The 27,906-nt window shown below is 31.2% G+C and overlaps 3 protein-coding genes across 4 annotated transcripts; 2 read left to right on the top strand and 1 right to left on the bottom strand.

Annotated features, from left to right (window-relative positions):
• Positions 1–8,487: 8,487 nt before the first annotated feature.
• Positions 8,488–10,368, bottom strand: LOC118062640 (large ribosomal subunit protein uL23). The gene is made up of 3 exons (XM_035076479.2): positions 10,211–10,368; positions 9,392–9,749; positions 8,488–8,807 (listed from the first exon to the last, which is right to left on the bottom strand). Exons 1-3 carry the CDS (start codon positions 10,221–10,223, stop codon positions 8,723–8,725), a joined length of 456 nt encoding a protein of 151 aa, XP_034932370.1. The 5' UTR covers positions 10,224–10,368; the 3' UTR covers positions 8,488–8,722.
• Positions 10,369–10,535: 167 nt separating this feature from the next.
• Positions 10,536–14,835, top strand: LOC118062650 (serine/threonine-protein kinase AFC1). 2 transcript variants are annotated; one of them, XM_035076494.2, is made up of 12 exons: positions 10,536–10,855; positions 10,941–11,100; positions 11,406–11,432; positions 11,659–11,812; positions 11,895–11,943; positions 12,061–12,175; positions 12,396–12,487; positions 12,915–13,071; positions 13,151–13,215; positions 13,583–13,680; positions 13,773–13,875; positions 14,338–14,835. In XM_035076494.2, the coding sequence occupies exons 1-12, from the start codon at positions 10,736–10,738 to the stop codon at positions 14,494–14,496; spliced, it is 1,299 nt and encodes a 432-aa protein (XP_034932385.1). In that variant the 5' UTR covers positions 10,536–10,735; the 3' UTR covers positions 14,497–14,835. The 2 variants fall into 2 exon arrangements, with proteins under 2 accessions (XP_034932385.1, XP_034932378.1); XM_035076487.2 differs by having other exon boundaries at positions 10,538–10,855; positions 13,770–13,875.
• A 10,937-nt stretch (positions 14,836–25,772) lies between these two features.
• LOC118062672 (protein SLOW GREEN 1, chloroplastic) lies at positions 25,773–27,166 on the top strand. Its single transcript, XM_035076511.2, has one exon. The coding sequence runs from the start codon at positions 25,925–25,927 to the stop codon at positions 26,954–26,956; it is 1,032 nt and encodes a 343-aa protein (XP_034932402.1). The 5' UTR covers positions 25,773–25,924; the 3' UTR covers positions 26,957–27,166.
• Positions 27,167–27,906: the final 740 nt, after the last annotated feature.

The following is a 27,906-nucleotide window of genomic DNA, read 5'->3' on the forward strand; positions in this document are numbered from 1 at the left end:
GACCAGCCTCCTCCTCCTTTAGCGCTGCCTCTATTTTAAATTTATTATAATTGAATGTTTAAATTTAAAATAAATATAAATTATTTTAATTATTGTCTATTTTTGTTCAATAATTTTTTTAAATATATATTTTTAAAATACTACTAACGGGGTTACCAATGGAACAACTTCGTTGGTATATTCCAAAGAGAGTTGAAAAAGAATTACTGTAAATGTCACTACTACTGTTAATTCACCGATGAAATTACAGATGGTATTCTGTCAACGATATATTATATTCACCAATGGATATATCAATGGGAAAAAAAAAAAAAAATCTATGGCATTATGTATGGTTTTTTTGTCAGGGATATATTAAATTTACAAATAGAGATACCAACAAAATGAAGTAGGTAAATTTTTTTTGGCGTACTTTATTTATCAACAAATCCATTGGTATATTTCTTATCGATAGACTCACTAACATACTATAAATTATTAACAAGAGTTTTTTCGATTAATTGTTTGTGTCCGTGAGCCATTGATAATATAAAGGTCTAAACTTGAGTTTAGAATATAGGTTTGCGTAAAATTTTCATGAACTCTTTAATACTAACCTAGCTAATATAATTTCTTAAAGTAGAAAGAATGGGAAACGTGCTAACCCAAGGCCACCTCCATGGTCTCCAAAGAGTTCATTTTATCCCTTGTTGTTAATTAAAAAAACAAGATAAAAATGATGCACAACCCATTAGATGGGTGCTTTTTCTTTGAAGCTGGATTGATTAATTTCTCACTCCTTTGAGAGAGTCGTTATCATCAAGTGGAGATTTAGGTGTTGAACCAAAGACTATTGTTGCATGCTTCTTCTTTATGGATCCGAATTAGAATTCAGTCCCTTTCACATAGAAGCATAGGAAATCTTTTCTAAGCAAAGAATTCAATTATTTACACATAATTTGTCGTCTTATAAAACCCAAAGTGGAAAAGTAAACTCCAAACACACCCTCAAGATTTGATGCACAAACATTCCTTTCCCATTCTCGAAAGTAGGAAAATCTGCTTTTTCCCATCTTTGATTTCATGAAAAAACGTGTTCTATCTTTTTCTCCTCCATTCCCTTTCTTTTTTGTTGCTTTTTGTGCCTTAGGATTTGATCAAGAGGAGAGAGTTTTCGTTGTCGGCTGACATGGCACGCCCGATCATGACATTTGTCCCTCAATGGTTGCCCGGCACCGCCAAGTGGACTTTGCATACTTGGCTAAACTTGGAAGTGGGAGATAGGTACGTTGATTGCCTCGGTTGCTCCATTGAGATTATGCCACCTGTAAATAACTGTCATCTAGGTAGTCTTAATTTTTAATAATGATGTTGGTAGACTTAATTTTTAATAATGAATAGAAAAAAAAAAAAAAAAAAACCGTGACTTCACGTGTAATGATTTCTTTCCGGATCAGATGTGGGGTTCCTCAAGTACTAATCGTGAATCATGCATGTGAGTTTTTCTTTTTTTTCTTTTTCGTTTTTTATATTGTTTGTTTGAATAGATATGCTACCATATCACATCGTGTGTTTATTCAATACACTATATATCTAGAAAACTTTGAAAATAATCTCTGTTTTTTTTTTTTTTTTTTTAAATAATTCCTTTAATCTTTTCACGGGGGGAATGGAAAGTCCCGATATATATAATACTAACCAAGTTAATTTAGAAAACTAATTGTATAGAAAACTAACCATGAATCTAATAATTAGAAAATTAACTTTACATTTCTATACAAAAAATCATAAAATTTCAGTGCATAAATATCACACATACCTTACTTATTTAAGAACTTTTAAAAAACTTGACTTAAACAACTTTAGTAAGAATATCAACTAATTGTTATTTTTATTTAATCTTAGACAACTCTATAATCTTATTTGTTTGAATAGATATGCTACCATATTCAGATTCGTATGTTTATTCAATATTTGATATATTTAGAGAACTTTGAAAATAATCTTTATTTGTTTTTGTTAAAACAATATATTTTCTTTAATATTTTTCATCACGGGAATGAAAAAGTTCAAATATATATAATACTAATCAAGTTGACTTAAAAAACTAACTATTTAAAAACTAGTCATGAATCTAATAATTATAAAATTAACTATAAATTTTCATACAAAAAATCATAAATTTCAGTGCATAAATATCCTACGTGCCTTACTTGGTTAAAAACTTTAAAAAATACTCTACTTTAACAACTTTAATGAGGATATTGACTAATTAATTTTTATATTTAATCGGAGACAGCTCTAAAATCTTTTTATCCTACTTCTTATTAATGAAGAATTTGTCTTCCTCTAAATGTTTTATAAGATAATGTTGAAATGGATTATTGGCATTATTACATATTGTTTTATTATCACCAAATAATTGAATCAGTTGTTTTGATAAAAAAAACTCAAATCTCATAATAAAAGTCTTATTCAAAGTGCTTCAGAAAGTCCAAGAGTTTTATTTTTAAATTCAGCTTTTACACTTGAGCAAGTAATAACATCTTTTTTATTGCTTCTCCATATAATGATATTACCACCAACCTATTAGGTTTTTTAAAACACATAAATGTAGCAAAATCAATAATTAAATATTTTTTTTTAATCTTAAGAACCTATTAGACAATCTAAAATTGTTCAAGGTTTAAGCAAAAATTCCCTAAAAATCATATCTTATTTCCAAGGTTTGATTAACTCATCAAGGTTGGGTTATAGTAAATTATAATCTTTCAATAAAACAGTGTATATGTCTTAGAAAATACATTTTGACTTGCTATAGATAATAGGTTTTGATTGCTATTTTAGAATTTTCTTGTTGTTTCTAAGGTTTCAAGTAAGTTGTGCAATGTGTCTAAGCTATAGTTACAATGTTTAAGTTTTTTTTTTTTCTAGTTTTATGCTTGTTTCTAGGTTTGGGCATTTTAGGGCATTTGTGAGTTTTTTTTTTCTAGGTTTGAGTGTTCTTATCTTTAAAATTTGATTTCTCACAAACTAATTTTTTTTTAGCTTGATTCATGTATCTCAGCCAAAGCTTTATTATGAAATGTGTTGTAATATAGAAAATATTGTATTTTCCCTGTGTAGAGTTATCTTGCATAATACGCTACACAGTAACTACTATATACTGGTTTAATCATATAAATATAAGAGATGACTACTGCATTGCATAAGCCTTCTAATTAATCATAAACCATGTTCTAACTTGGTATCAAAGCTTGAAACATCTAAAACAGATTCAAGGCTTCCTCCCTCTTTCCTTGACTGACGCCTCCTTCTTCTGTAATATTTTGGTACAGTTTTTTATACTATATTCTTGCTTTCTCCGCTGCATCTTCCTTAAGTAGCATAAGTAGCCATCTCCAGCAACATCTCTTACAAAAAAAAAAAAAACAACAACAACAACTCCACTACATAATCTGCCGCAGTTTCTTTCCATCAGCAACTCTCATATTTCTCTAGCGTCACTTATGGATCCTTCTATTGCTGCTATAGCTATGAACAATGACAACTCTTCCTCTCCTAATTTTTCCCTAGTAGCACCTACTTCAGCCAATGTGCTTAACTTTACACACAATGCAGTTATGACTGCTACCATAATTTTTACTGCAAAAACAGCCATCATCCCTCTTTTTAACACATAGCAAGTCATCAACGTTAAGTGATTAGTACTTAAAAGTGTATTTTATCAACGTTTTATATTATTAGTTTGCACTCGAAGTATCAATAACTCCTTAACTAGAGCATGTTTTATAATAACATATCCAATAATATAAGATAACTTTAATTTATGGTAAATGTTTATCTTAAATGCAGGCCTATCATATAAATCAAGGGATTGATTAATGAGTTTAACTACTGAAATTGAGAAGACAAAGAGAGAGCTAAACTTAGAAAATAGATGCTGATTCAGTCCAAACTAGAACACTATTTAGTCATTAGGTCATAATTGGAGCTATAGAATTTGGATTTAGGTCTGCTCTATATGAATGGAAAGATAAGACATAGGCCTAAAACTTTCATAGGAGTGTAAGATTCAAAAAGGGTGTTTTCAAGTTCAAATTATAGTAACAACAGAGAAGTTTGAATTTGTCCTACAACCCAGATATTGTTCAGTATTCAACCCTTATCTTGAGTTCTAGAAGTTCAAATGCACTGATTTTTTTTTTTGTTAAAAAGATGAGACAATTTCCTAGAACTTTCATGACATAAATCTATTCAAATTCTGACGTTAGTAATGACGTTTTGTTCAGACAAGAAGATAATGATTGTCACCAAGTCAAGATGTGGCCACCCACTCAATAATTAGTCATCAAATCAATAGTTTTAAATTTTGGCCTATAAAAGGAGGCATTTGTCGTGCATTTAATCATTTTGGTTTTCAGATCAAAATCATGCTCCTTATTTCTTTCTTTATATTTTTGTAATATTTAAGTTTTATTTCATGTTATATTTTCCTTAATATCTTGTCTATGCTTTTCATTTTCTTTACTATACTTATGTTTTTATGTTGTTTATTTATGTTTCTCTTCTTCATTATATTTAGCTAAGTTTATTATATCAATGTGAAAAGGTTTCACTAATGGTGTTAGAATAGGTATAATATAAACTCAGTATGGACTTCAATAACTTATCTTGTTATCTTATTAATTCTTAATACCTTATCTGTTAAATGATTAATCTAGATTTGTGTTGTATAACTCTTGGTACAACAAATATTTGGTACTTTCATAGTCAGCTATATGGTATAACCTACACATGTACTATAAAAAGAACTTGATTTGTCGTTAACATAAGTCAACATCATGAATTCCTGACAATATTTAAAAGTATGGTGTTACTAAAATAAGATAATTAATATGATCATGTTTAAAATTTATAATGAACTATTAAGGATAAATCATCCGACTAGAATCTCTTTTGTATATGGTTTCTAGTTAATTAATAAAAAAAGTTTATATTATACTTATTTCTAATACTATTAATGGATCTTCTAACATTGATAATTATTTTATCCTTGTTTAATCTTTATATTAATCTTACATCTTAAAGTCCTCTTTACCTCATCATCATCATCGTTATTATTTATAATGTATATAGTTAACCTCCCTGTGGTTCGATCCCGGTCTTGCCGGGTTATTTATTACTTCGACACTCCTTTACTTGGGATAAGACATCAATTTTTTAATCGTGTCATTAAGCTTACCAACAAATTATATGTTTTGGCGCATACAAATGAAGCCATATATTATTAGTCAAGGTGTCTCCTCCTTTGTCGATGGTTTGACAGTATGCCTTTCTTCGCACAATGATGTTTCTACCATTGCAACTACCAACAGTTCTAGTTTTTCCCAAGCTTTTTTTACATGGAAACAATAGGATCAACTCATCCTTGGTGCCCTCCTTTCTTCTCTGTCCATAGACGTTCTCCAAGTTGAGGTTTATTGTCCAAAATATACTAGTGTATGGAGCAAATTAGAACATGCCCTTGCATATCCATCAAACTCTCGAATCATGCAATTACATGGTTGTCTTCAGCATCTTCGCCAATTTTTCTCTGCCATTTTCTTATTCATTAAATGCTTATTTTAAAACAATCAATCCTTGAAAGTTTGAATGCCTGGGTTGTGTTCTTGGTTGTCGGGTTTGATTTCAAGCCATTCTTAGTTTGTTTTTCTTATCTAATGCATCATTATGTTTCATTATGCCATGTTTCATCTCTTTGTGCTTTCAATTTGGTGTAATCTAGTTCTTAAATTAGATTTGGTTTTCTAGGTTCATCTATTGTTATTTGTGTTCTTAAATGGAATTCAAACAAAAATCTCCTTTAATCTTCTTTCTTTTGTTTTTTAGTATGGGTCGTTTTTCTTCTTTTTTTTTTGCTTTTTGGGCTTAAACCAGGAAGCCCAGCTCATGTGGCTAGGTTGAGTCCATTACAAACCTAAGGCAGTGTTTGGTTGTGCAAAATGTTACATAGGAAAAAAAATGCATTTTTGATCCTTAGGACGTGTTTGGCAAACACACCTTAATGAACTTTTGACATTTTTTTTTTATAATTTTTTTCTTGTTTTGCCAAACAAACCCCAAATGATTTCCAAAAATTATGAAAAAATTCAAGGGCCATTTTAAAATTATTAATGGGTCCCTTGTGTTTTTTTCAGCAATTTCATTTAATATTTGGGATTGTAAACTTATAATGTAAGATACTGATCAGGTATTAAATATATTTTTTTTCTTTAAATTTTTAGAAAAATAAAAAATAAAAAATAAAATCCAAAATTCCTTACTTAAAAATGCAAAAATATATTTTTCTTTGTGCGCATATGTCCAGATTCTAAAATTTCCCATGCATCTTTTATAAAAAAATAAAAAAAAAAAAAGCATTTTTATCATACTTTGAGGAAAAAAATACAAAAAATCAATTAATGGGTATCATAACAAGTTTGTAATTATCCATTAGGATTTGAAGAAAATTTCAAAAACACCATAAAAAAAAAAAAATTTAAATTAATATTTGGGGTATAAGTCTTACAATGTAATGTAGATTCCCAGTATTAAATAAAATGAATTAACAAAAATAAAATGTTAGGAATTAATTGTAAACTTCAATATTTGAAGGTATAATACTTTAAAGTAAATCCCCAAGTATTAAAGATACAAAATAGAAATAAATACACCATTAAAATTTAAGTTTTAAAATGGTTAGGTTTTAGTCTCATAAGGTAAAAATCCCCTTACTAAGGAGGGTATGTCTTGAGCTCATAGAGATATGGAACTCCTTACTGAGGATTACCTTTCTTGAACCTTAATAATGCAATTTTTCAAACGTAAGGTACACTAGGGATGATATGTCTTCTTCATGCACAATTAGTCCCCTTACCTATACTCTTATAGACTAGTATATTTTATGGTCATCATAATAGTAGGTGGTAAGTCTTCAACCCTTCATGTCATAATTTTATAATTAATTCGAACACATCCAAAACCACATCAACTCTTTCGAAGTCAATAGACCTTTTTCATCAGTCGAGAAGCTCCTCCCTCAATCCAAGAGGAAGACTTGTCATTCGACATTATACACATCACGACATATGGTAGGCATATTTCATAACAAAAATATATACTTCATAAAATAATCAACACATTGCTAGTACAATCCTTAAAATAGTTATGCCATTCTGACATTAATACTTATATATATATATATATATATATATATATATATAGAGAGAGAGAGAGAGAGAGCAATTCAAAAATAAATAAAAGAAGTAGAAAATAAATAAATCATTAACTCTTTAAGTGACATTTGTATAATATCAAAACAAGAGTAATTTTTAATGGTATAAAATTTGATTTTTTAAGGATCTTTGGTTATGTCAATAAATTAAAGAATTAAATATTAGTTTAGAGAGAAAAAAAATTTATCAGTAAATGATTTGTGAGAGAGAAATAAAAAAAAATATTTGATATGCATTTAAAAAAATGTAAAAAAATATAATAATACTTGGAGATACCGTCTAAAAAAGTGTTGGGGTAATCATTACCCCTCCTTAAATATTTAATTTACCCAAAAATAATATACTAAATTGATTTAAATTTTATAAAGTTAAATTTCACATTTCATTAATTTCCTATTGATGAAGTTGTGAAAACTTAAGAATTGGATTAAGCTTTCAATGGTTACGTGTTAGGCTAAAGTATATAGGCTAGGATGTAAGCTTTATATATAAGCTTAGTTGTTTCTACAACATCCGTTTTTGAAATACAAAATTCTCTAATACTTAAGTTAGTAAATGTATAAGAAAAAAATAATATAATTGAAAGGAAAATAGAATGAAGATCGTAGAAAGTGTGATTATTGAATGAATTGGTGTGAAGCTCTTGAATGAGCTTGAATGGCCTAAATTTATCTAACTTGGCTTGAATGTTTTACCTAGTGATCAGAGGTATTTATAGACCTTGATTAGGTTAACTTACCTCGGGGAGTGTGAAGAATGGTGTTGTAGATAAGTCATAGGATGTAAAAAATAATTGAGAGTGACCTTGTGGTGAGAGGAGAAAAATGAATACCATCAATGGAGAGGTTGATTCTAGTAATTGATTTGGAGTGCTCGTTGTATTATAGTGAAGAGGTTGGTGCTTATGCTTTGCATAAATAATTTATATATGCAAGGTGTGCATGCGATAATAGGTGGTGCATGACTTCTTAGAACTCAAAAAAATACATTGAGGTATGTATTGGGGTGGTTCTGGATAGCGATAATAAGTACTGCATCTTTGCTAATTCTCTAATACAAAATTTGCTTCCCTTTAGCGTGGGATCATTCAGTCAATATAGTAAAAATTTCTTCCAAAGATGGTTCTTTTCTTTTCCACCTGACAAGCGCACTACTTGAGACACAAAATTAGCAATCAACCATGCTTTAATGGAACAAAGATAAATGCCACATTTTTTATGATGAAGAAATGTGAGGAAAAATGGCATAGATTTCTACCATCAGTTAACATTGATCACAATCTTTGACTGTCAAACAAGACATAGCAATACGACATCAAAACATCAAACAAAGCTAATCAAATGCAATGTATCAAACTGAAATTGCTGGCCCAACTCTGCTCGAGGTTCTTAAATAACTTCTCAGTTCGAACTTGAAAATTGAAATGCTTCAAAAAAAAAGGCATACAAATGGAAATGGCAACTAATTTAGATTATTCCGATCTTGTTTGCCACATCCAAAGCATCGTAATCTGGTGTCAATCTAACATACGCCTTCTTTGTCCCATCCGGCCTGAAACAAAACAACAGAGCAAATATAGTTCAGAGATGAAAGCAGCATGTCAAATAAGAACAAGAAACCTATGCAAGGTAGATTGCCATAAAAAGTTTAACATCTGCACTGATACTTGACAACATTCAAAACATGCTTTTGGTTTCAAGGCTGTTGCAGTTTGATGCACAAAGCTTCAAGGCATCAGATAAATTTAGCCATTGCTAGAAAATGAACTGATGATAACAAACTAAACAAGATAACCTCTTTCATATAGATAATTGATTATATATCAGTGAAGATGCTAGACTAGAATAAACAAGATGTACTAATCTGTTCATTTCATCTTTTACCAAATTAGCAATGCTAGATTTGGTCTATGTTATCTACACGTCTGCAAAAAAGAAAACACAATACGATCCTGTAAATTAGACTAAGGAAGAGAAAATTAAGAGCATATAGCCTCTTATCAGGCAAGCCCAACAGTACCAGGTTGTGAAGGTAATCAGTGACATTGTAGACAGGTTAACTTGTTTTATAATAACATTGCTTCAAATAAATAGCTCACAAACAAAAGGGAATAAAGAGATTAAGGTCATTGTCACCTGATTAAGGTATTCACTTTCTTGGTTTGAATGTCATACATCTTCTTCACAGCATCCTTAATCTTCTTCTTATTGGCTCGAATGTCAACAATGAAAACTAAAGTGTTGTTGTCCTCAATCTTCTTCATCGCTGACTCAGTTGTGAGAGGATACTTTAGGATCTGATAATGATCAAGCTTGTTCCTTGGAGTTGCACTAATGCGAGGGTACTTGGGGTTCCTTTCCTTCTTCAATGTCCTGGGACGATGAAATGTGACCTTAGTTCGTATCTTCTTGGACTTCTTGAAAGCTGGTGCACCCGATTTCAAGGCCTTGGCAGCTTTCTGAGCCTGTGTCTTTGCATCAGCCTTCTTTACATCTAAGCAACAAAAAACACACACAAGATAGCAAGTATGCCATTAAAATTCCACATGCTCTTACACCAATCACTTCATTTGTTCCATAAACACAAATCTCATTTATATTACTCTTAAAGCTCCACACTTAAATGACACTAACAAACAATGTTAAGCTACAAAAATACACTAAACAACCCAAAAATATCTTCTCTAAAGTATAAATATCGAAGTCACTAGCCAATAAGCAGCCCCGGTTACTCACACTACCATGACCTTTTACTTCACTAACTTGTTATTAGAAGCCAAGCCTAGAAGAACCACCCCTTGAGTCCGAACAATCACAAAACCAGGTCCATAACCAATACAAGAAACTGTAAAGAAATCAAAACTGAAAACAGCTAAAAGATAGCCTATCCAGGTAAATAAATATTAATAATAATCATCATCATTATCAAGAAAATGAAGATAGCCATTGACATACCTTTAGGAGCCATTGCGGAGCTGGGGAATGGCCACTCACAAAACTGCTGTTAGGGTTTTAGTTCCAAGCGATGGACACAATTATACGACGAAAGCAGTGGCTAGTGCCTTGGCACGTGAGAGCATGTGAAACAGGCCCAATTAACCTTCCGGCCCAACATCTAAACGACACACGCGTCCCCTAATCATCACTGGGTGGTCCCGTGAAAGAATTAAAGGAGGAGGAAACGCTCTGAGACTGGGACCCACCTATTAACCATAGTTAGAAACTTATACGATCCGTTGGGTTAACAATACTTGTGTGAACGTAACCCTGGTTAGACTCAAGCCTTCTCAGGTTTAGCTTCCCAGATCTCTCTCTTTCTCTCTCCTCAATTCAAGATTGTACTTTTTAGGGTTTCAAAAAAAAAACCCCAAATTTTCTCTTTCAAATTTACAAGTTTTGTGTCAGTTTTTCAGAATTCAGGTCCAAATTGAGTGATGGATTCTTCGATTGCCCCTTTAAGTCCAGAGAACTGAGAGAGAAATGGAGACGCAGAGAATAACAGAGTTTCCACATAAAAACATGGATAAGCGTCCTAGGAAACGACAGCGTTTAACATGGGACATACCTCCTCCTCCTCCTCCTTTCTTAGCTCCTGCGAAGGTAGGTCTCAGATTTTCTTTCTAAGAAATCAGAATTTCTTTTTTGTTTTTTATTTTGGCTAGGAATTAATTTTTTTTTATTGCAGGTGGTTCCAGGGATGTTCTGTGGTCAGGAATTTGGGAATGGGAATGGAGTGATTCCAAATTACGGGTTGTTTTACAATCGGAATGGTTCACCTCCTTGGAGACCTGATGATAAAGATGGACATTATGTTTTTGCTATTGGAGACAATTTGACTCCGCGCTGTTAGTACTTTCCGTGCCCCCGCATTAAAATTCGAGGAGTCTGTAATGTTATTTTGAATCAAATTGCTTAATGTTTTTCTTCCTATCTGCCTGATGGTGATTTTTATATGCAAAATGGAGATTTTATATTTGCAGTTAAGAGGGTTCTGAAAAGGCCGCTTCTATAATGTGAAGTTTGGCTTAACTTGATTCCATGAACTGGAGAATTAAGCATGCGGACTCTCTTTTCTGGCTTCAAGATCCGTTGATTCTGATCATATATTTTCATTTCTGATAATCTTTTTTTTTTCCCTTCCATTTTGCAGACAGGATTCTTGGCAAGATGGGCGAAGGTGAGTACTTTTTGGGTTTTGATTTTGTTATATTATGTCCTCCTTTAATTTTGGGTACTTTATTCAGTGGAATTTGCTTTTCAGTTTCAAGATATTTAGTTTTATTGCCTGCTCATCTGAATCATGGAAAGCATGTTTGTTTGAGGCTTTTGCATCTGATTGTGTCCTATAATTGAGTAGTTATTTCTATCATTTTAACGGTAATCTTGTGATTTCTTTCATGTAGGGACTTTTGGGCAAGTCTTGGAATGTTTTGATAATGAAAAGAAAGAATTAGTGGCAATCAAAATTGTCCGATCCATACACAAGTATCGCGAAGCTGCCATGACTGAAATTGATGTATTGCAGAGGCTGGCCAGGCATGATATTGGTAGCACACGGTAAGGCTTTGCATTTTCTCCTACCCTTGTTCATTCTAGAAGTTTGAAGTGATTTTGGTATAAGTGGTTTTATTCTTTGCAGTTGTGTACAAATACGGAATTGGTTTGACTATCGTAATCATGTTTGTATTGTAAGTATTTATCAGTATTTCTGATTTGATTAATTTCCAGGAGCAATAAATGCTCATGCGTGCCTAAATATTCTGTGAGTTAAAGGACTTGCGGATGAATTTAAATGGTTTCAACAGGTATTTGAGAAGCTTGGACCAAGCTTATACGATTTTCTCCGCAAAAACAGCTATCGTTCATTTCCCATTGATCTTGTCCGGGAGCTTGGCAGACAACTTTTGGAGTCTGTTGCATGTGTGTGGACAATTCTTTACCATTTTTATTTATATTTTATATAAACTTGATGCTCATATGCTCTTAATTGGAAGCAAAATATAGGCATTTGTTTTTACTTCTTTTTGCAATTTTCATATTTTATTGAGCCCCAAAGTAAATATTGTTTGTGTTAGTATGGAGTTGGTTGATAGTAGGGATGATTTTTTTCAGTTTGTTCATTAGCTTGTTACATTTGCAGTTATGCATGATTTACATCTGATTCATACCGACTTGAAGCCTGAAAATATTCTACTGGTTTCCTCTGAGTACATCAAAGTGCCAGATTACAAGGTAATGCTTTAAAGGTTTGGTTGTATGCTTTTTTCTTTTTATTTTGCATTTTCCTCAGGACTTTAAATATGTATCTTGCCTTCTTCCTTTCTTTCTTGGATGTTTGTTTTTACACCTTTGAAGTTCTTAAGATACACAAAAATTTTGATTTGACTCTTAATCTACAGCAACATTGTTGTTAGAATATTTGGTGCCATGTCATGCATTGTTGAGGTAGGTTTACTCTTACGTAACATTATATGCTAAAAATATAGCATATTCACAGTTTGAGGTTTTGTTTAGATTCGTGTGAATCACCAGGAGATACATGATAATGGGGCTTTCGCTTGTTTCCAAATCCCTGCTAACCCATGGTTGAATTTTGTGTTTTACTCTTTTCCCCTCAAAGTTGATAGCCTCATGATTTTTCCCACTTCATGTGATTTAGTTTCTTTCGCGATCCACAAAAGATGGTTCCTACTTCAAGAATCTTCCCAAGTCAAGTGCTATTAAGCTCATTGATTTTGGAAGTACCACATTTGAACATCAGGATCACAGCTATGTGGTGTCAACACGGCATTATCGTGCACCAGAGGTTATTTTAGGTAATTGCTGTGAAACTATTGTTGCTCTAATGTTTTGATGCTTGTCGCCTAATGGCATTCCACGGCATATCTTCTGCAGGTCTTGGATGGAACTATCCCTGCGATATATGGAGTGTGGGTTGCATACTTGTTGAATTATGTTCTGTAAGTAACTTCAGCCTTTTATTTTCTTTCCTTGACTACATTTTCTTGTGTGTGAGATCACTAGTCGTTGATACCGCTGAATAATGTTATTGGCCAGAAAGGATTTCAAGTGAAAGGTTAAGCAAGACAGGCTGCTTTGGGTTGGAAACTGCCTTAGAAAATAGAAGTTTTATTTTATGTATTGTTAATATTCTTTGTTTGATGAAGTTCTAGTAGCCATTATTATCTGCCAGGTACATTAATAATGGTCTAAGGTGATTTGTGTCGTTAGATCTGATGGGTTTCCATAAAAAGTGTAAACTAAATTTCATATTGCATACTTGAAGGATGCTAATTTATGTTTGTTGTTTGGTTTCTCTATGAATAGGGTGAGGCTCTTTTTCAAACTCATGAGAACTTGGAGCATCTTGCCATGATGGAGAGGGTTTTAGGGCCGTTGCCACAACATATGGTGGTCAGGGCTGAGTAAGAGAATTCACAGTTATTGCTCTATTTGATTGTTTCCGTCTCTCCATGTGGATGAATCACTTACTTTGTGCCTGAACTTGTTGCAGTAGACGTGCTGAGAAATATTTCAGGAGAGGCATGAGATTGGATTGGCCTGAGGGTGCAACCTCAAGAGAAAGCATGAAAGCAGTAATGAAGTTGCCTCGTTTGCCTGTAATTTTTCAGAATCCAACTCTATTAAGTTCACTTGTAGAAATAACCTGCAGGCAGCCTATACTTGCACTGCAAAAGTACCAGAATTAACTGAGGCGAATGGAATCCACAAAGAGAAGTCTTGTTAAAGGCATAATTGAAGAAGAACTGGTTGCCTTTTGTAAATTCTTGAGAGTATCTTCCATACTTGTCTCTCAATTCCAGAATGGCTAACAAAAGGATCTTTCAAATAGCTTTTCTTACCTTGCTTCATTTTCTCTTGAAAGAAACAAATCAATTACATTCATTCATTTTAAAAAGAGTAACCTCTTGATCAGTTTTTCTGTTTTTCTTGTGTAGAAATATTGGTTATGGTTTTGTTTTCTGACCCTTTTATAAAATGCACTTAGATAATATGCTGCTTTTTGATTCCTCACTTAATGCAATTGCAAATTTATGTACTGTTTAAAATTTCTTTGGCAGAACCTAATAATGCAGCACGTGGATCATTCTGCTGGTGAATTAATTGATCTCTTGCAAGGTCTCCTAAGATATGATCCAGCAGAGCGGCTCAAAGCCAGGGAAGCTTTAAGGCACCCATTCTTCTCAAGAGATCTTAGAAGATATGGCTATCCCTTGTAGTCTGGATTCATCACTGTGATGAGCTTTGAACAACAGTATAGACAAAGAGAACATGCACGGTTGGTGTTGGCTGATGTCAGGTTGATTCATCACTGTTATTTGATTTCAGGTTGATTGTACCATTGTTCGGTATAGTATAAGTGTATTTCCTTCCCTCCAGTGCCCATTTGCCTTTTATTTTTTGGGTTCCTGATCCAAATTGTTCGGTATAGATTATGTTTTGTGAAGATGAAGGAAAAAATCAATATTTGTTGTTGCATGTCTCCGATTATTTGCCCCCTCAGCTGACTGAATTTTCATTTAAATTTTAATTTTACTTATCATATTGATTTTCAGCCACTAGCATGTCCAGGAATTCCTTTTCACTCGCTCCGTTTTCATTTTTGTTTGTCTGATGAATCTCTACATATCCTTTATAGAAATGCAGAGCATAGGAGATTACTGTGAAGGCAATGCGAGTAGGCTTTGCACCAGCACCCAAACGGCTGGACCATTGTCGGTCACATGATCGTGGGTGTCATACATGGCTCGGGCAACTGGGTTATGAACTTGACACAGAAATTCTAATGTGAAATTTGGTTTCTGTGATTTTAATACAAGAATTCGTTTTCGTTGTTATGATCCACTGCACCACGCAATATGCTGACAGTTTTGGTTTTCATGACACTGTCACCTCGAGCTTATAAGCACTCCTACGTCGTCGTGATGTAGCTGTGAGCTCAGGGGAAAAAAAAAAAAAAAAGGTCATTATCATTTATGACCTGTAATGTAATTGCATAAGAGCTAGCAGAGCATCCTATATACTAGGACATTTGTACGTGTCATGTGACCTGTAGGTTAGATTATTTTTTAAAAAAACTTAATTATTGAATTATAATTATCTACACAAATTATAATATAGTGAACTAGTTATATATAAATGTTTCAGGTATATATGTGTGTGTGTTTTTAAAGAAAATAAAGTTAATCAAAATGATTTTCAAAGTGGTCACCTACCTTACCTTCCTATCACGGGATTTCAAGCAAGTGAAGAATTGACACCCACGATTCCAATCTAAATCACATAAAAATAGATGGGACAGCTCAAAAGGAGAGAATAAATTAATGAAAATTAACATCAAGTAACAACGAACGAAATCAGCAGAATCTTTTTACTTTTGATAAAACACTGTAGAATCATGATAAACATATATCTATTATCTCGAGAAATCATTTAAAACCAAAATTAATCTAAATTTAAAAATCAATCCGAATTTAAATTTATTTTTTTTATAAATTTTAAAGGTTAAAAAAAACATTGAATATGAACTCTCTTATTAAATGAAATCATTTAACATAAATATTGTCTGTTTTAATGAATTAGATCAATATCAATAACACTTTTCTCTTTATACAACTGGAATACAGTGACCTTTCTCTCTTCTCTCTCAATCAAGGACTGGAAAATAATAAAAATAAACTTTTATAGCAAAATTGAATTAAAAAAATATTAAAGTACTGAAATTGTATAATTTGTGTGATTTTTAAAGCTCAAGAACCAAAATGTATTTTTTCCGAAACTTATGACACATCATCCATGTTTGGTATTATTTTTTTAATTTTGATATCTTTCTTTTAATCCTACCTTTTCATAAGAAATCAAAATTAATTAGTCTTTAATTAGGATTAAATTATCAAAAACAAATTACAAAATCAGATTAAAAAAATATAAAATTTCACAGAACTCATGATAAGAAAAAATAAATAATAAAAAAGCCTTGCATAGTAAAAAACCAGGCATTTTAGAGTAATACTTAATATTATCTGTGTTGCGTTTAGAGGTAATGATAATATAGTGGGTTGTAGTGCTCTAATTGTTCTAATGCTCTGACGAAAAGTTTACTCCAATGGTGAAAATTAGAGACTCCGTGAAGTGACCTACAACCTCTCCAGTTTGGTTGTTGAAACGGTGGGGTATGGAAGGTAAAAGTCAGAGACTAGGAAAAGTGACCCACAATCTCTGCCGGAGAAAATGTGGGCAAAGAACGTTCCGCCCTCTTTTCAGCTATGATGTGCATTCATGGCTTCTATTTGAATCATAAAAACGAGACCTGAATTGAGGGCTTTTTGTTTCTGCGGCTTCAATTTTTTATTTTTTAATTTGAAAATCATTATTTTAATATATTTTTAAATAAAAAAATATTTTAAAAAATAACTCCCCCTCCTATTTCAAGTTAAACAGGAGTTAACTGGATCAATTTAATCTTTGAATATTATTTTTTAAAAATTATCCAGAACAGATGTTCTTATCGGAACTTTATAGCAGAGATGGTTATTAAAGGTGGATTTTCAAAGAGGTGACCTACCTGCCTTACCTTCCTCTCACGGGATTTCAGGCAAATGAATAATTGACACCCACGATTCCAAACTAAAATACATAAAAATATGAAGAAAAAAAATTAAATAAAACCATCTAGGTGGTGGCCCAGTGGTAAGAGTTTGGGACCAAGAGGTTTGCTCTCTCTGTGGTCTCAGGTTTGAGCTCTAGGTTGCTCATATGATGGTCACTGGAGACTTACATGGTCGTTAACTTCAGGGCCCGTGGGATTAATCGAGGTGCGCGCAAGCTGGCCCGGACACCCACGTTAAACTAAAAAAAAAACATAAAAATAAAATAGAAAGACAGCTCAAAAGGAGAGAATAAATAAATTTAGGTATGCTCAAGGAATTATTATTTTTTGGCTGCATGGTACGTTTATAAAATTATTAGTAAATATATTAATGATAGATTCACTAATAGACAGAAATTATTGACTATTGTTTTTCTAATAAATAGGTTTTGTCGATAAAATAATTATAAATAGAATTTTTCGTTAATAAAATTGTTAAATATAATAGTGTAAGTTATGGTCTAAAAAAATGGAAATATACCTCGAAACTGAAACACTAGGAGAGATTGAGAGTAATCTCTCTCCCCCTTATTTTCAAAAACATAATAGTAAAACTCACTCACACATACATGTACAAAGAAAAGTAAATCAAGATTTAGGTACTGTTTATTTATTAGAAAATATTTTTATTTTTGGAAAGTGGTTTTTTTAAAAAAATAAATTACTGGAAAGTGAATTATTTTCTGATATTTGGTAGTGTTATAAAAAATAAATTAAAAAATAATTTTCAGTATTTGGTTATGTTATGGAAAATACATTAGAAAAAAATAACTTATTAATATTTTTTTTTCAAGTTTATTAAAATAATGAGGAGCAAATCTTACAATTAAAAGGTTGAATAAGAATAAAAATTGAAAAAACATTTAATTTCAATAAATTATATCAAATAAAATAAATAATAATCAAAATAATAGAGATCAAATCTAACAAATAAACTATTGAAAGATGATGAAATTAAAATAATTATAATTATAATTTTATAAATTATTTCAAATAAAATAAGTAACAATAAAAAGAATTAGGACCGAATTTAATAGATAAAAAAATTAAATTAAAAAAATAATAAGAAAAAAGCAAAATAACAATCATCAAAATGAGGAGCAAAGTTAATATAAAAATCAAATCAAATTAAATTTTAAGGGATGAAATTAAAAAAAAAAAAAAAAAAAAAACTCCAACAAAATATATATTAATCAAAAGTTTGATAACTAAATTTGATATTATCAGCTAATAATATGATATTTCTAAATTTTTCATAACTTCTGAAAAGTGTTTTCCATTCAAAAAAAAATATTTTCCTGAAAATCAAACTAAATTTTTCTTTGATTGGAAAGTGTTTTTTATTGACCAACTTTTTTAATGGTAAACAAACACAAGAAATTTTAAAAATAGTTTCTATATTCTTAGCCTTTGAGTGATCAGCACAAAGGAAAATTAATATAAGTAACAACGAACGAAATCAGCACAATCTTTTTACTTTATAACATTAAAAAAATGAGCATTAAAGTATATATATATATATAAATATATATATATATATATATATATCTTGCGTTACTTTTGAGTTATTTTGGAAAAAAATCGTAAAAATAGGCATTATTTCTTTTTGATAGACTTTAATAGCGTTTTCCATTTTATTATTTTAATTTTTATTGCATTTATTTTAATCATACATATTTATTTGTTTATGATTACAAACCATATATTGGAAATCAGAAGAAAAAAATCTATAAATGTTTTCAATAAAATATATGCAAAACACTTGCTAAGAAAATTAGTTCTTATAAATTGGGTAAAATATACTAAACCATCCTTAACTATTGGTTAACACATAAATAGTTCTTAAATAAACTATTTAATGACAGTAGTTCCTAAACGAAATTGAATCAAGTCCTTGCGTTAAGAAAAACTAAAACTAAGCTTCCATCCAATCTTTAAAAAAAAAAAAAAAAAAAAAACCGTATTTTTCTACCTGTGAAGTGTGAACTCCAACTAACCAAAATCTCAAAAAAATAAAAAAATTGGGACCAACACTTCTTACTGCCAAATGATAATAAATATTCCACAAACACAACTAGAAAATAGTAAAATACCAATGAAATATTTTGTTGATGTAAACACACTAATTCTATAAATACAAAAGTCATAAATGGATTTATTGATGGAAATGTGTTGTCAAAAAATATCTTGTCTCTAATGTCATATCTACTAGTGATTTTTATCAATAGATATAGCGATAACTTATAATTGTTGGTCTTTAAAAAGAGGTTGGCCAATATTTGTCATCAAATTCGTTAGTGAATATTACTGATGGATTTCCAACAAATTAATCTGTCGGCAACATATTTGTCTCATCGACGAGTTCTTTTACAGAATCACTAATGGCATATTCTATTGGTGATTTCGTTAGTGTGTATATTGAAATAATTAACAACTCTGTATAATTTTCCAAGAAAAACAATGATCATTTACCAACAAAATTTTCATCGGCGTGCACCAAAACAATTAATAATTTTCTTTAGTTACAAGGTTGATCATACCAATGGAAACTTGATTGGTCTTTAAACATATTGTTTATTTTAAAAAAATGCTATTAAACAATTTCACAATGTCATTAAACAATATCAAACAACTAATTTAAATTGAAGAACAAATTTAATATAATGTAAAAATCAATTAAATTATCTATACAAATCAATTACAAGTTGTAGGTGGAGGGGGAGGGGAGGGGGAGGAGAATCTTGTTAAGGTCTGTAGGGTGAGTATAATGATCGGAAAGTATGCCTTTATCTTCTATAACTGGTTTTTTTTTTTTTTTGCTCTTCATACGTTGCCTCCAGTTTAGCCCTCGAAGCATTAGCTCATTGTTCAACTAACCTTCAACGACTAGTGATGGTTGACTCGAGCCGGATTATGGGTTGCCTACAGTCAAGACACTATAACTCGATTTCATATCTTGAGTTGTAGTTATATATATATATCGTAAACCTAATTCCTATTAGATCCATCGGTTGCTCCAGCCTCCCACCATAAATTCAGATCATATTCCTAGTAAATTGAAGGGTCCTCTCCATATTTGGCATGCTTGGCAACATTATATTTTTTCTATATCAAAGAAAAACAAGTTAAAGATATGGATGGAAAAACATTAGTCCAAACAATGTACAAAAGGTTTTAAAGTCTACTTACAATAAACACCTCGACCCAACTATCAACAAATTGTTGCACCCCTTTCCATCTATCCTTCATCTGTATATGTGTTTCCATATAAAACTCTATTGAAGTAAGCTCGTGTCCAAGTTGTGTAGACTGTAAAATAAATTAGTACTTAAACCTTATCACAAATAATAACTACCATTTGAAGAAAAAAAATTTAAAAATAAATAGGCTCTTATCATGCATTTTGCATGGTTAATGAAAAGAAGTGACCTTTTAGTATGCTTGATAATGGAACTGCGGGCATCATTGTTTTTGTTCAAGGACCCATTTTGTGACAGTCTTTTAAAAGTGTCCAATGTAAATAACTTTAAATATCTCCCATTTACTGTTTGTGATGTGGGGAGGTTTACAATTCTTCCAAACATCACCTGACTCAACATGTCTTATAGCATATGTGTGGGTGTTATGCCAAAACTCTCACAACTTGGTTAAAAACTCATTGAACAAATTTTTTTTTTATGAAAAACGATTACTATCATATAAAAAGCATATTCATCCCACCAAATTTTTCCTTGAAATCATTTTCATAAACTAATTAGTTTTTAAATTTTAAAAATATCCTTTATCCTCTAAATGTATTGATTAAATACTAACCTTGAACTTCCCCTACCAAGCCTCAACTATAGACCTCCATTCTAGATGATCTTGAAACTGACTCGATTGAAAAAGAGGTTTTTTCATCGCTTTCATCATTGATGTTATTGTTCTAACAGCTTCCACATTTGTAAACTTGAAAATGAAATAATTAACTACAAGCTATATAAACACATAAATATTAATTTAATGTTATATTTGAACAAAATTAGATTTTCTTACATGTTTAAATCTGGCATCCATTCTGCAATTAACTTGCCAGAATATGGATCCCTGGTAGATAAGACCCCAGATCTGCTACCGACAGTCAATAAGCCAACATCGTTAAATGGTACATCATGTGTCTCTTCATGATCGACACTTAAATAAAACGAAGGGTCAAGAACATTATTGTTTGATTATGCAGTACTACTCTGTTTTGACCTTATACTTTTTATCGGCATCTAAATAATATAATTAAATAACTTAGAATATTTAATTAAAAACTCAATCAATGGTTTGTGTTTTTTTAATGCATTTATCCATTTATAACAAGATTCCAGCAGCACCTTCTTTATACGAGACCTAACCCAACACATGTATACACACCAAATGAACCATGATATCTCCATTCTAAATAAAGATATACTAATGATAGCAAAATGTAATGATTCTTAGTAGCTTTGTCTTTTCATTTGCATCAGCAAAATATGGCTAAACCAATATTTTTGAAGCTCTTAACTTCAAGCTTAGTAATGAACTAATTGCATAGGAAACCACTGAACCTTCAGTACAATTAGAACTTCTCTCCCAACTAGAGGGGAAGATTCAAGGCTCGAATAGCAAAAATGTAGTTTTAACTCAACCATTGAATGAAAGATAAAAGAAATTAAAGCATAGCAGAGATATTTTTCCAAATATTTTCCACACATTCACATTATGAAAAAAAAGATTACCATATATAAGCAATACATACATCGCAGAATTAATACTATCGTAAAACAAGATTCTCAAATAGCACATGCTTATATTGAGATGATACATAAATTATAGTGATGAGAAAGTAATTGATCATATATTTTCTCAACACATTAAAATACTTATATGCTAATAAAAGATCGTCCTCAAAAACTCAAATAAAACACAAATACTCATGGTCAATAACTTAGAAAATAACATAGTGCTTTTCAATCTAAACAGATACTAAAGTCTAAACATTAATTTACATGATTTCCCTTCATATTAGCTAAATAACTCTCAACAAAACATAAAACACCACCTTTGCTGCATTCACCTACGAGAATTCATAAAACGACAATAAATGTATTTTGATGCATTTTGATATGTTTCTTATCTAACCACCTCTTTTAATGCATTTTGTTATGTTCCTAATCTAACCTAATTTAACAGCAACACCTGCGAGAATTCATAGAACTTATGTCATTCTTCAACAATAATATATTCATAACTTAAAAATCAACAACTCATTTAAAACCATATTCTTCAACAATAAACACTTGATAGATGTAAAAAAACACAATGCCTTATTGAATGACAATAAATGTATTAACTATACAATAATATTTTATATCTAAAATGAGTTCAAATCCCATGTTTAATTTGAATCCCCATCATCTTTATGTACATCATCATCTTCGTCGTTGAACTGAAATTGTTTGATCTTTTCATCTTTATCAATATTAGTATGTCCATTAGTACTCAATATATATTATTTAACTTTTCAATATCAATATAAATGTAAGTATTCCAGTGACATGAAAATGGGAATTCTCTTCTAACTCAGTAGATGGAGAAACTCAACATGGATCAACTGACTCATCTATTTGAAATACATCTTCTACCCTACTTTCTTCATCTTTACCATAGTTTACAACTTGGACATGACTCCTAGGTTTGGGTTTTATAGTGGATAACTAATCAACTCTTGTACAATCATTTTTAAATAAAAGAGTATGTGTAATATATTTTTTGACATTGTTTGGTAAATACAAAAATATCATGAATGTTATTAAGTTTACCTTTTTTTTTTTATTAATTCTAATTAAACCAAGTGATAATCTACTCTAATTACTCTATCGGTATCATAATATCGTTTGAATTAAAAAAAAAAAAACTATATTTTACACCCTATGATATTACAATTCAATCACCTCTTCTAACTTGTCATAATAATCAACTTCAAAGAAAGTTGATATCTTAACACAAACCCCACTATTATAGGAATTTCAACCCTCAACATAATCTTTAATATAGAAGACATAGCCACTAACAAAATACATGTTATAACACTGGATCTTTCATTCTAAACCCAAAGAAAGTAATTTTAAAATTTCAGTATTGCCTCTCATGTTGTACACGTAGTTAAAGATAACAACCATTAATAGTAAAATAAATAAATGTATTCTTATTACAATTATAAAATAATTAAAAACGTACTTGTTTTTTAAACCTCATTATGAATTGTTCATCTTATATTTGAAAAATTTAAGCTTTAGTAAGATTTGGATTTTGAAATAATAATAATTGATAATGTTGTCTATATGAAAGTTACTATGAATTTAGCCTAAATGAGAATACAAAAGAAAATAACTCAAGACTATAAAATTAATTTACTATACAAAAGGCCTCAATTCACTATAGTTAAATAACACATAATTATGTATTATATATATATATATATATATATATATATATATATATATATATATATTCGATGTTTGTCAAATATCTTCTTGAAGCTGTATTCTTCAACAATGATCATCTAGGATTAGAGAATATTGAAATCTCTTCAATAATATAAGCCGCACATATAAATGATCAACATGTGTCTTGTTTTTAATTTTTTTTTTCTTGAGGTTAAACAAGTACTACATAAAGGTAAACATAAACATATATTCATTGAAACAAAAAGTTTAAGAAACCACATTATACATTTATGTTGAATGTTATTCCTAGTCTCTCAAAAAGATACATCCATTTGTATTGCATAGGCTTTTTAACTTTTGTTTCATATGTTAAGTGTGTAGGCAAATGTTCCATTGGATCGAAGAAAGATGGAGAAAAGATTATCTCAAGGTATATTTGGTATCAACGATGCTTTTTTCAAGTTATTTCATGTGTTGTGAATGCAACTTGTTTAAGCAAAAATCTCTAAAAAAATAATTAATCTCAATGGGTGCATCCTTTATCTCTTGGTGTTTGCATAAACACATGAAAATCATGATTCTTTATTCCATACAATTTTCATTACTTTAAATTCATCTATCTAGCTATGTTCGAAGTATATCCGTCAAAAAATCACAAACTCTTAAGTCATTCGTAAATAAGAAATTGTGATTTTTTATCTAAGACATATGTTGCTTCAAGCTTTACGATACATACCCCATCATTAAACAACTTTATATCCTGATGATCATAAAATAAAGCTATATCTATCTAGTTCTTATGTTATATTTTATTTTTTCTTTGACATCCATGATTGTGTTAAAAATATTTTCAAACATATTCTTCTCGATAAACATGACATTCAAATTATAGCGAAGAACATTAATCTTTCAATAAGGAACCTCTCAAAAAAACACTTTGATTAAACCAATTATAGGTCACACTAAAACTAAGAAACTTCTACTTACCGAATTGAAAATCAAATCCAATATCCTTATACTATGATACTACATCATATAATTCTTCACTCGAAAGTATCGATGGTGCAACATTCCTTTCAACTTTACCTTTTAAAAAAATTCCTTTCTATTTTTTCTATATCAATGACAACTTGGCAAGAACCTCCAGTGATAATTAAAAAAAAAAAAAAAAGCTCTACCATCCTTCATTAAGGTGATGGCCTTATTGTTTTCCATACAATGTGGATAAACTAATTTTCTATGTTTACTCCATCCTGAACCATCTCATATATAGAAAAATCATGTATAGTTCACATCAAAGCTATCTTTATTTGAAAATTTTATTTCCATGATACATCATACATCATACATCAAAGCTCTAGATAACTATAACGGTTTCAACTTATCAATCAATAGTTGAAGACAAGCATCTATATTTCTACCTGGACTATAAGGATCAAGTATTACTATAGATAAAATATAAACTCTAGCCTCATACACGTCTCCAATAGAAATTGTTAAACTTTTAATATGATCAGCCAACAAGAATAGGATGCAGCAAATGACCTAATAGATGAAACCTATTTGTACATAAATCAAGACACACATTGTAATTTCATTGAAAACTAAGGATGCACTCTATTAAACTGCTTGAGAAATTCACAATCAGAATGATGCACCATTACTTCATCCTCCGCATCATGAGAATGATGTCATGTTATGTGCTCGAATGTTTTCGAAGACATAAATAACATTTGCAACATATAAATGAATGAAAAGTATTTTAATTTTGTCCTTAACAAACTTACTATGGATCAAGGTATTTTTTTGGTAAAAATAAGTAAAAATTCAAATTTCAATATATTTTTACCTAAAAAATATAAAGAAAATCTAAAAAGCTCAATAATCCCATTAACAACTTCAAAATACCCTTTAATATGCTTAAAACCTCAAATGATCTCTAAATTGTTTTTGAGCCTAGATCTACCTTTTCAGCATGATTAAATACACAAAATCACCTTCATGGAACCATTCTTATAAACACAAACCCATAGATATCAAAATTGTTATTTTTTATTGATGGAATTTGGTTGTTCAAAATCTTTTTCTCTCATTTATCCCCTAATTACTCTCTCTCTCCTCTTCAAACTTTCAAGGACTCCACGTGAAGAAAATAAACTTTTATGATTGAATTGTAAACTTTGCAAACTATGGAAACCAAAATATAAATAAAGACAAAGTGCATAGTGAATGAATGAATAATAAATTAGAAGTGTGTGCACGTTGAATTTAGAACAGTTAAAAATAATATTATAATTTAATATAATAATAATATAATGATGAGTCCTTGGAGCGAATCGGTCCTCAACGTGACCCCTATAATCAAATTGGCCCATAAATCATCAAAATCTAAAAACGGCAGCGTTAATGTCCGTTCGTTCTTCCTGTACAAAAATTGGCACATACATCTCCTTTTTCTCCGCTCCAAGCCCAGGGTTTTGCACTGTTTCCCCCTCCTTTTATCACCAGGGTTTTAGGTTTTAGCCTTCTCGTTCGGATAAAATGGAGTCAGTTGCTAGACTGCACTGCCGTCACCAACCCTTTAATCTCTCACTCAATCCCCACCGTCCATCATTTCCAAAACCCATCATTTCCCTCTCCTTCAAAACCCCACCTCCCTCATCATCGTCACCCTTCAAACTCTCCTCTGCCTCCATCAGAGCCTCCTCCTCCTCCTCCTCCTCCTCCTCCCGCATCATTCCACTCAATAAAAACCTTGGCACCATCATCAAAACCACTTCAATCACTCTCACCGCGGCAGCCGCTTTATTCTTCACTCGCCTCCATATCAAACCAGCAATCGCCTCCCCGCTTACCGCGTCATCCACAGTAGACCCCACAAAGGAATCTTCGAAAGAAAATGTTTCGTATGAAGAACAGGAGAGAGCTCTTCAAGATTATCTGTCTCAAAACCCCAATGATATTGAAGCTCTACGGTCTCTCATGGAGGTGAGGATCAAATCAAAGAAACTTCTTGAAGCAATTGAAGTTGTTGATCGATTAATCGAGCTGGAGCCAAATGAAGATGAATGGCCATTGTTGAAATCACAAATTTACACTTACAGTGGAGATTTTGAGTCTGCTAAAGATGGGTTTGAAGCGATTTTACAAAAAGATCCACTTCGCGTGGAGGCTTATCATGGCCTTGTAATGGCGAATTCGGAATCCGGTGGTTCCTTGGAAGTTGTGTTGAAAAGAATAGAGAGTGCAATGGATAAATGTAAAAAAGAAAAGAAGAATTCGGATTTGCGGGATTTTAAGTTGTTGGTTGCGCAAGTTAGAGTAATGGAGGAGAAGTATCTTGATGCATTGAAGGTTTATGAGGAGTTGGTGAAAGAGGAACCGAGGGATTTTAGGCCGTATTTGTGTCAAGGGATCATTTATACTCTGTTGAGGAAGAAAGATGAAGCGGAGAAAAAGTTTGAGCAGTTTAAAAAGCTTGTTCCGAAGAATCATCCTTATAGGGAGTATTTGGTTGATAATATGTTTGCTACTAAGTTCTTTTCGGACAAGGTAGAGAGGGAGAGGAGTTGAGGGGTGTGGCTATATGCGATGAGGATGAGGATAATGACAAGGTTGTAACTTATTTCTTATTGCTTTTAGTTTGATTTTGGTTTGGATTTTGTTAAATGAATTGGATAGTGGTTAGTTAAGATTTTAATTGCCATGCTGATAGGAGGAAGTGTCCATGAATGACTATCAGTCTCAAAATGTTTCTAATTTAAAAATGAAGATGATAATGCATATGCTAGTTATTTGGGGAAGAAGCTTTTTATTTATTTGTTATGGTATTGCATATATTTATGTCTTTGGTAAAGTAGCATCTACTTAGAGCTCAAATGTTTATGACGTGGACATGAAAGTCTAGCTAATATGCAAATTTTTTAGGGAATGCATTATAGTGAATTTGTGGCTTTGTAGAAATGACCATTGTGCAGTTGAAAATTTATCTTCTAACTTGTTGAGTCTTTACTATTTTGTACGAGCATCAAGGTATTATTGATTGCTGATGTATGTTCTGTCAAGATTATACCATTGCAAAATCATTTAGTTGTTTGCTACTTGGCTGAGGAGGATGAAATACTTTCATGTTGTGTGTATTTGGAGGATAAAATACTTTCATGCTGTGTGTATTTTGAACTTCATTAGCTGCATTAGCAAGAAAAAGGTACCCATTTTCCCTTGTATTGGGTGAGCCAATTAGGCTTTTTTTTTTTTATGCTAGTTCTTATTTTATCTGAACCTGAGTGTTGCCAACATTCAGAACAATGGCCATGTTAATCATCAGAAACCAGCTTCTCATTTCCCTTTGCTTGCTTTTCTGCATGCTCGTGAAGTGCTGAATTACTCCATGTGACCTGTTAATTCCTAATTATTCCTCAGCCAAATTCAACAAAAAATAGATAAATAAATAAAACCTTCATTATCATGACATGACATTCTCTTCTCAACTTGCCAAGTAGAAGCAAGTGCAGTTCTTCATA

Source organism: Populus alba, chromosome 16 (assembly GCF_005239225.2).
Source record: "Populus alba chromosome 16, ASM523922v2, whole genome shotgun sequence".
In the NCBI taxonomy this organism is placed as follows: Eukaryota; Viridiplantae; Streptophyta; class Magnoliopsida; order Malpighiales; family Salicaceae; genus Populus; species Populus alba.

Coding starts and splice junctions, on each gene's coding strand:
- LOC118062672 (XM_035076511.2), top strand. CDS start 25,925: ATGGAGTCAGTTGCTAGACTGCACTGCCGTCACCAACCCTTTAATCTC.
- LOC118062640 (XM_035076479.2), bottom strand. Junction 8,808..9,391: donor AAAGTGAATACCTTAATCAG/GTGACAATGACC, acceptor GTTTTGTTTCAG/GCCGGATGGGACAAAGAAGG.
- LOC118062650 (XM_035076487.2), top strand. CDS start 10,736: ATGGAGACGCAGAGAATAACAGAGTTTCCACATAAAAACATGGATAAG. Junction 11,101..11,405: donor AGACAATTTGACTCCGCGCT/GTTAGTACTTTC, acceptor TCCATTTTGCAG/ACAGGATTCTTGGCAAGATG. Junction 13,681..13,769: donor CATATGGTGGTCAGGGCTGA/GTAAGAGAATTC, acceptor AACTTGTTGCAG/TAGACGTGCTGAGAAATATT.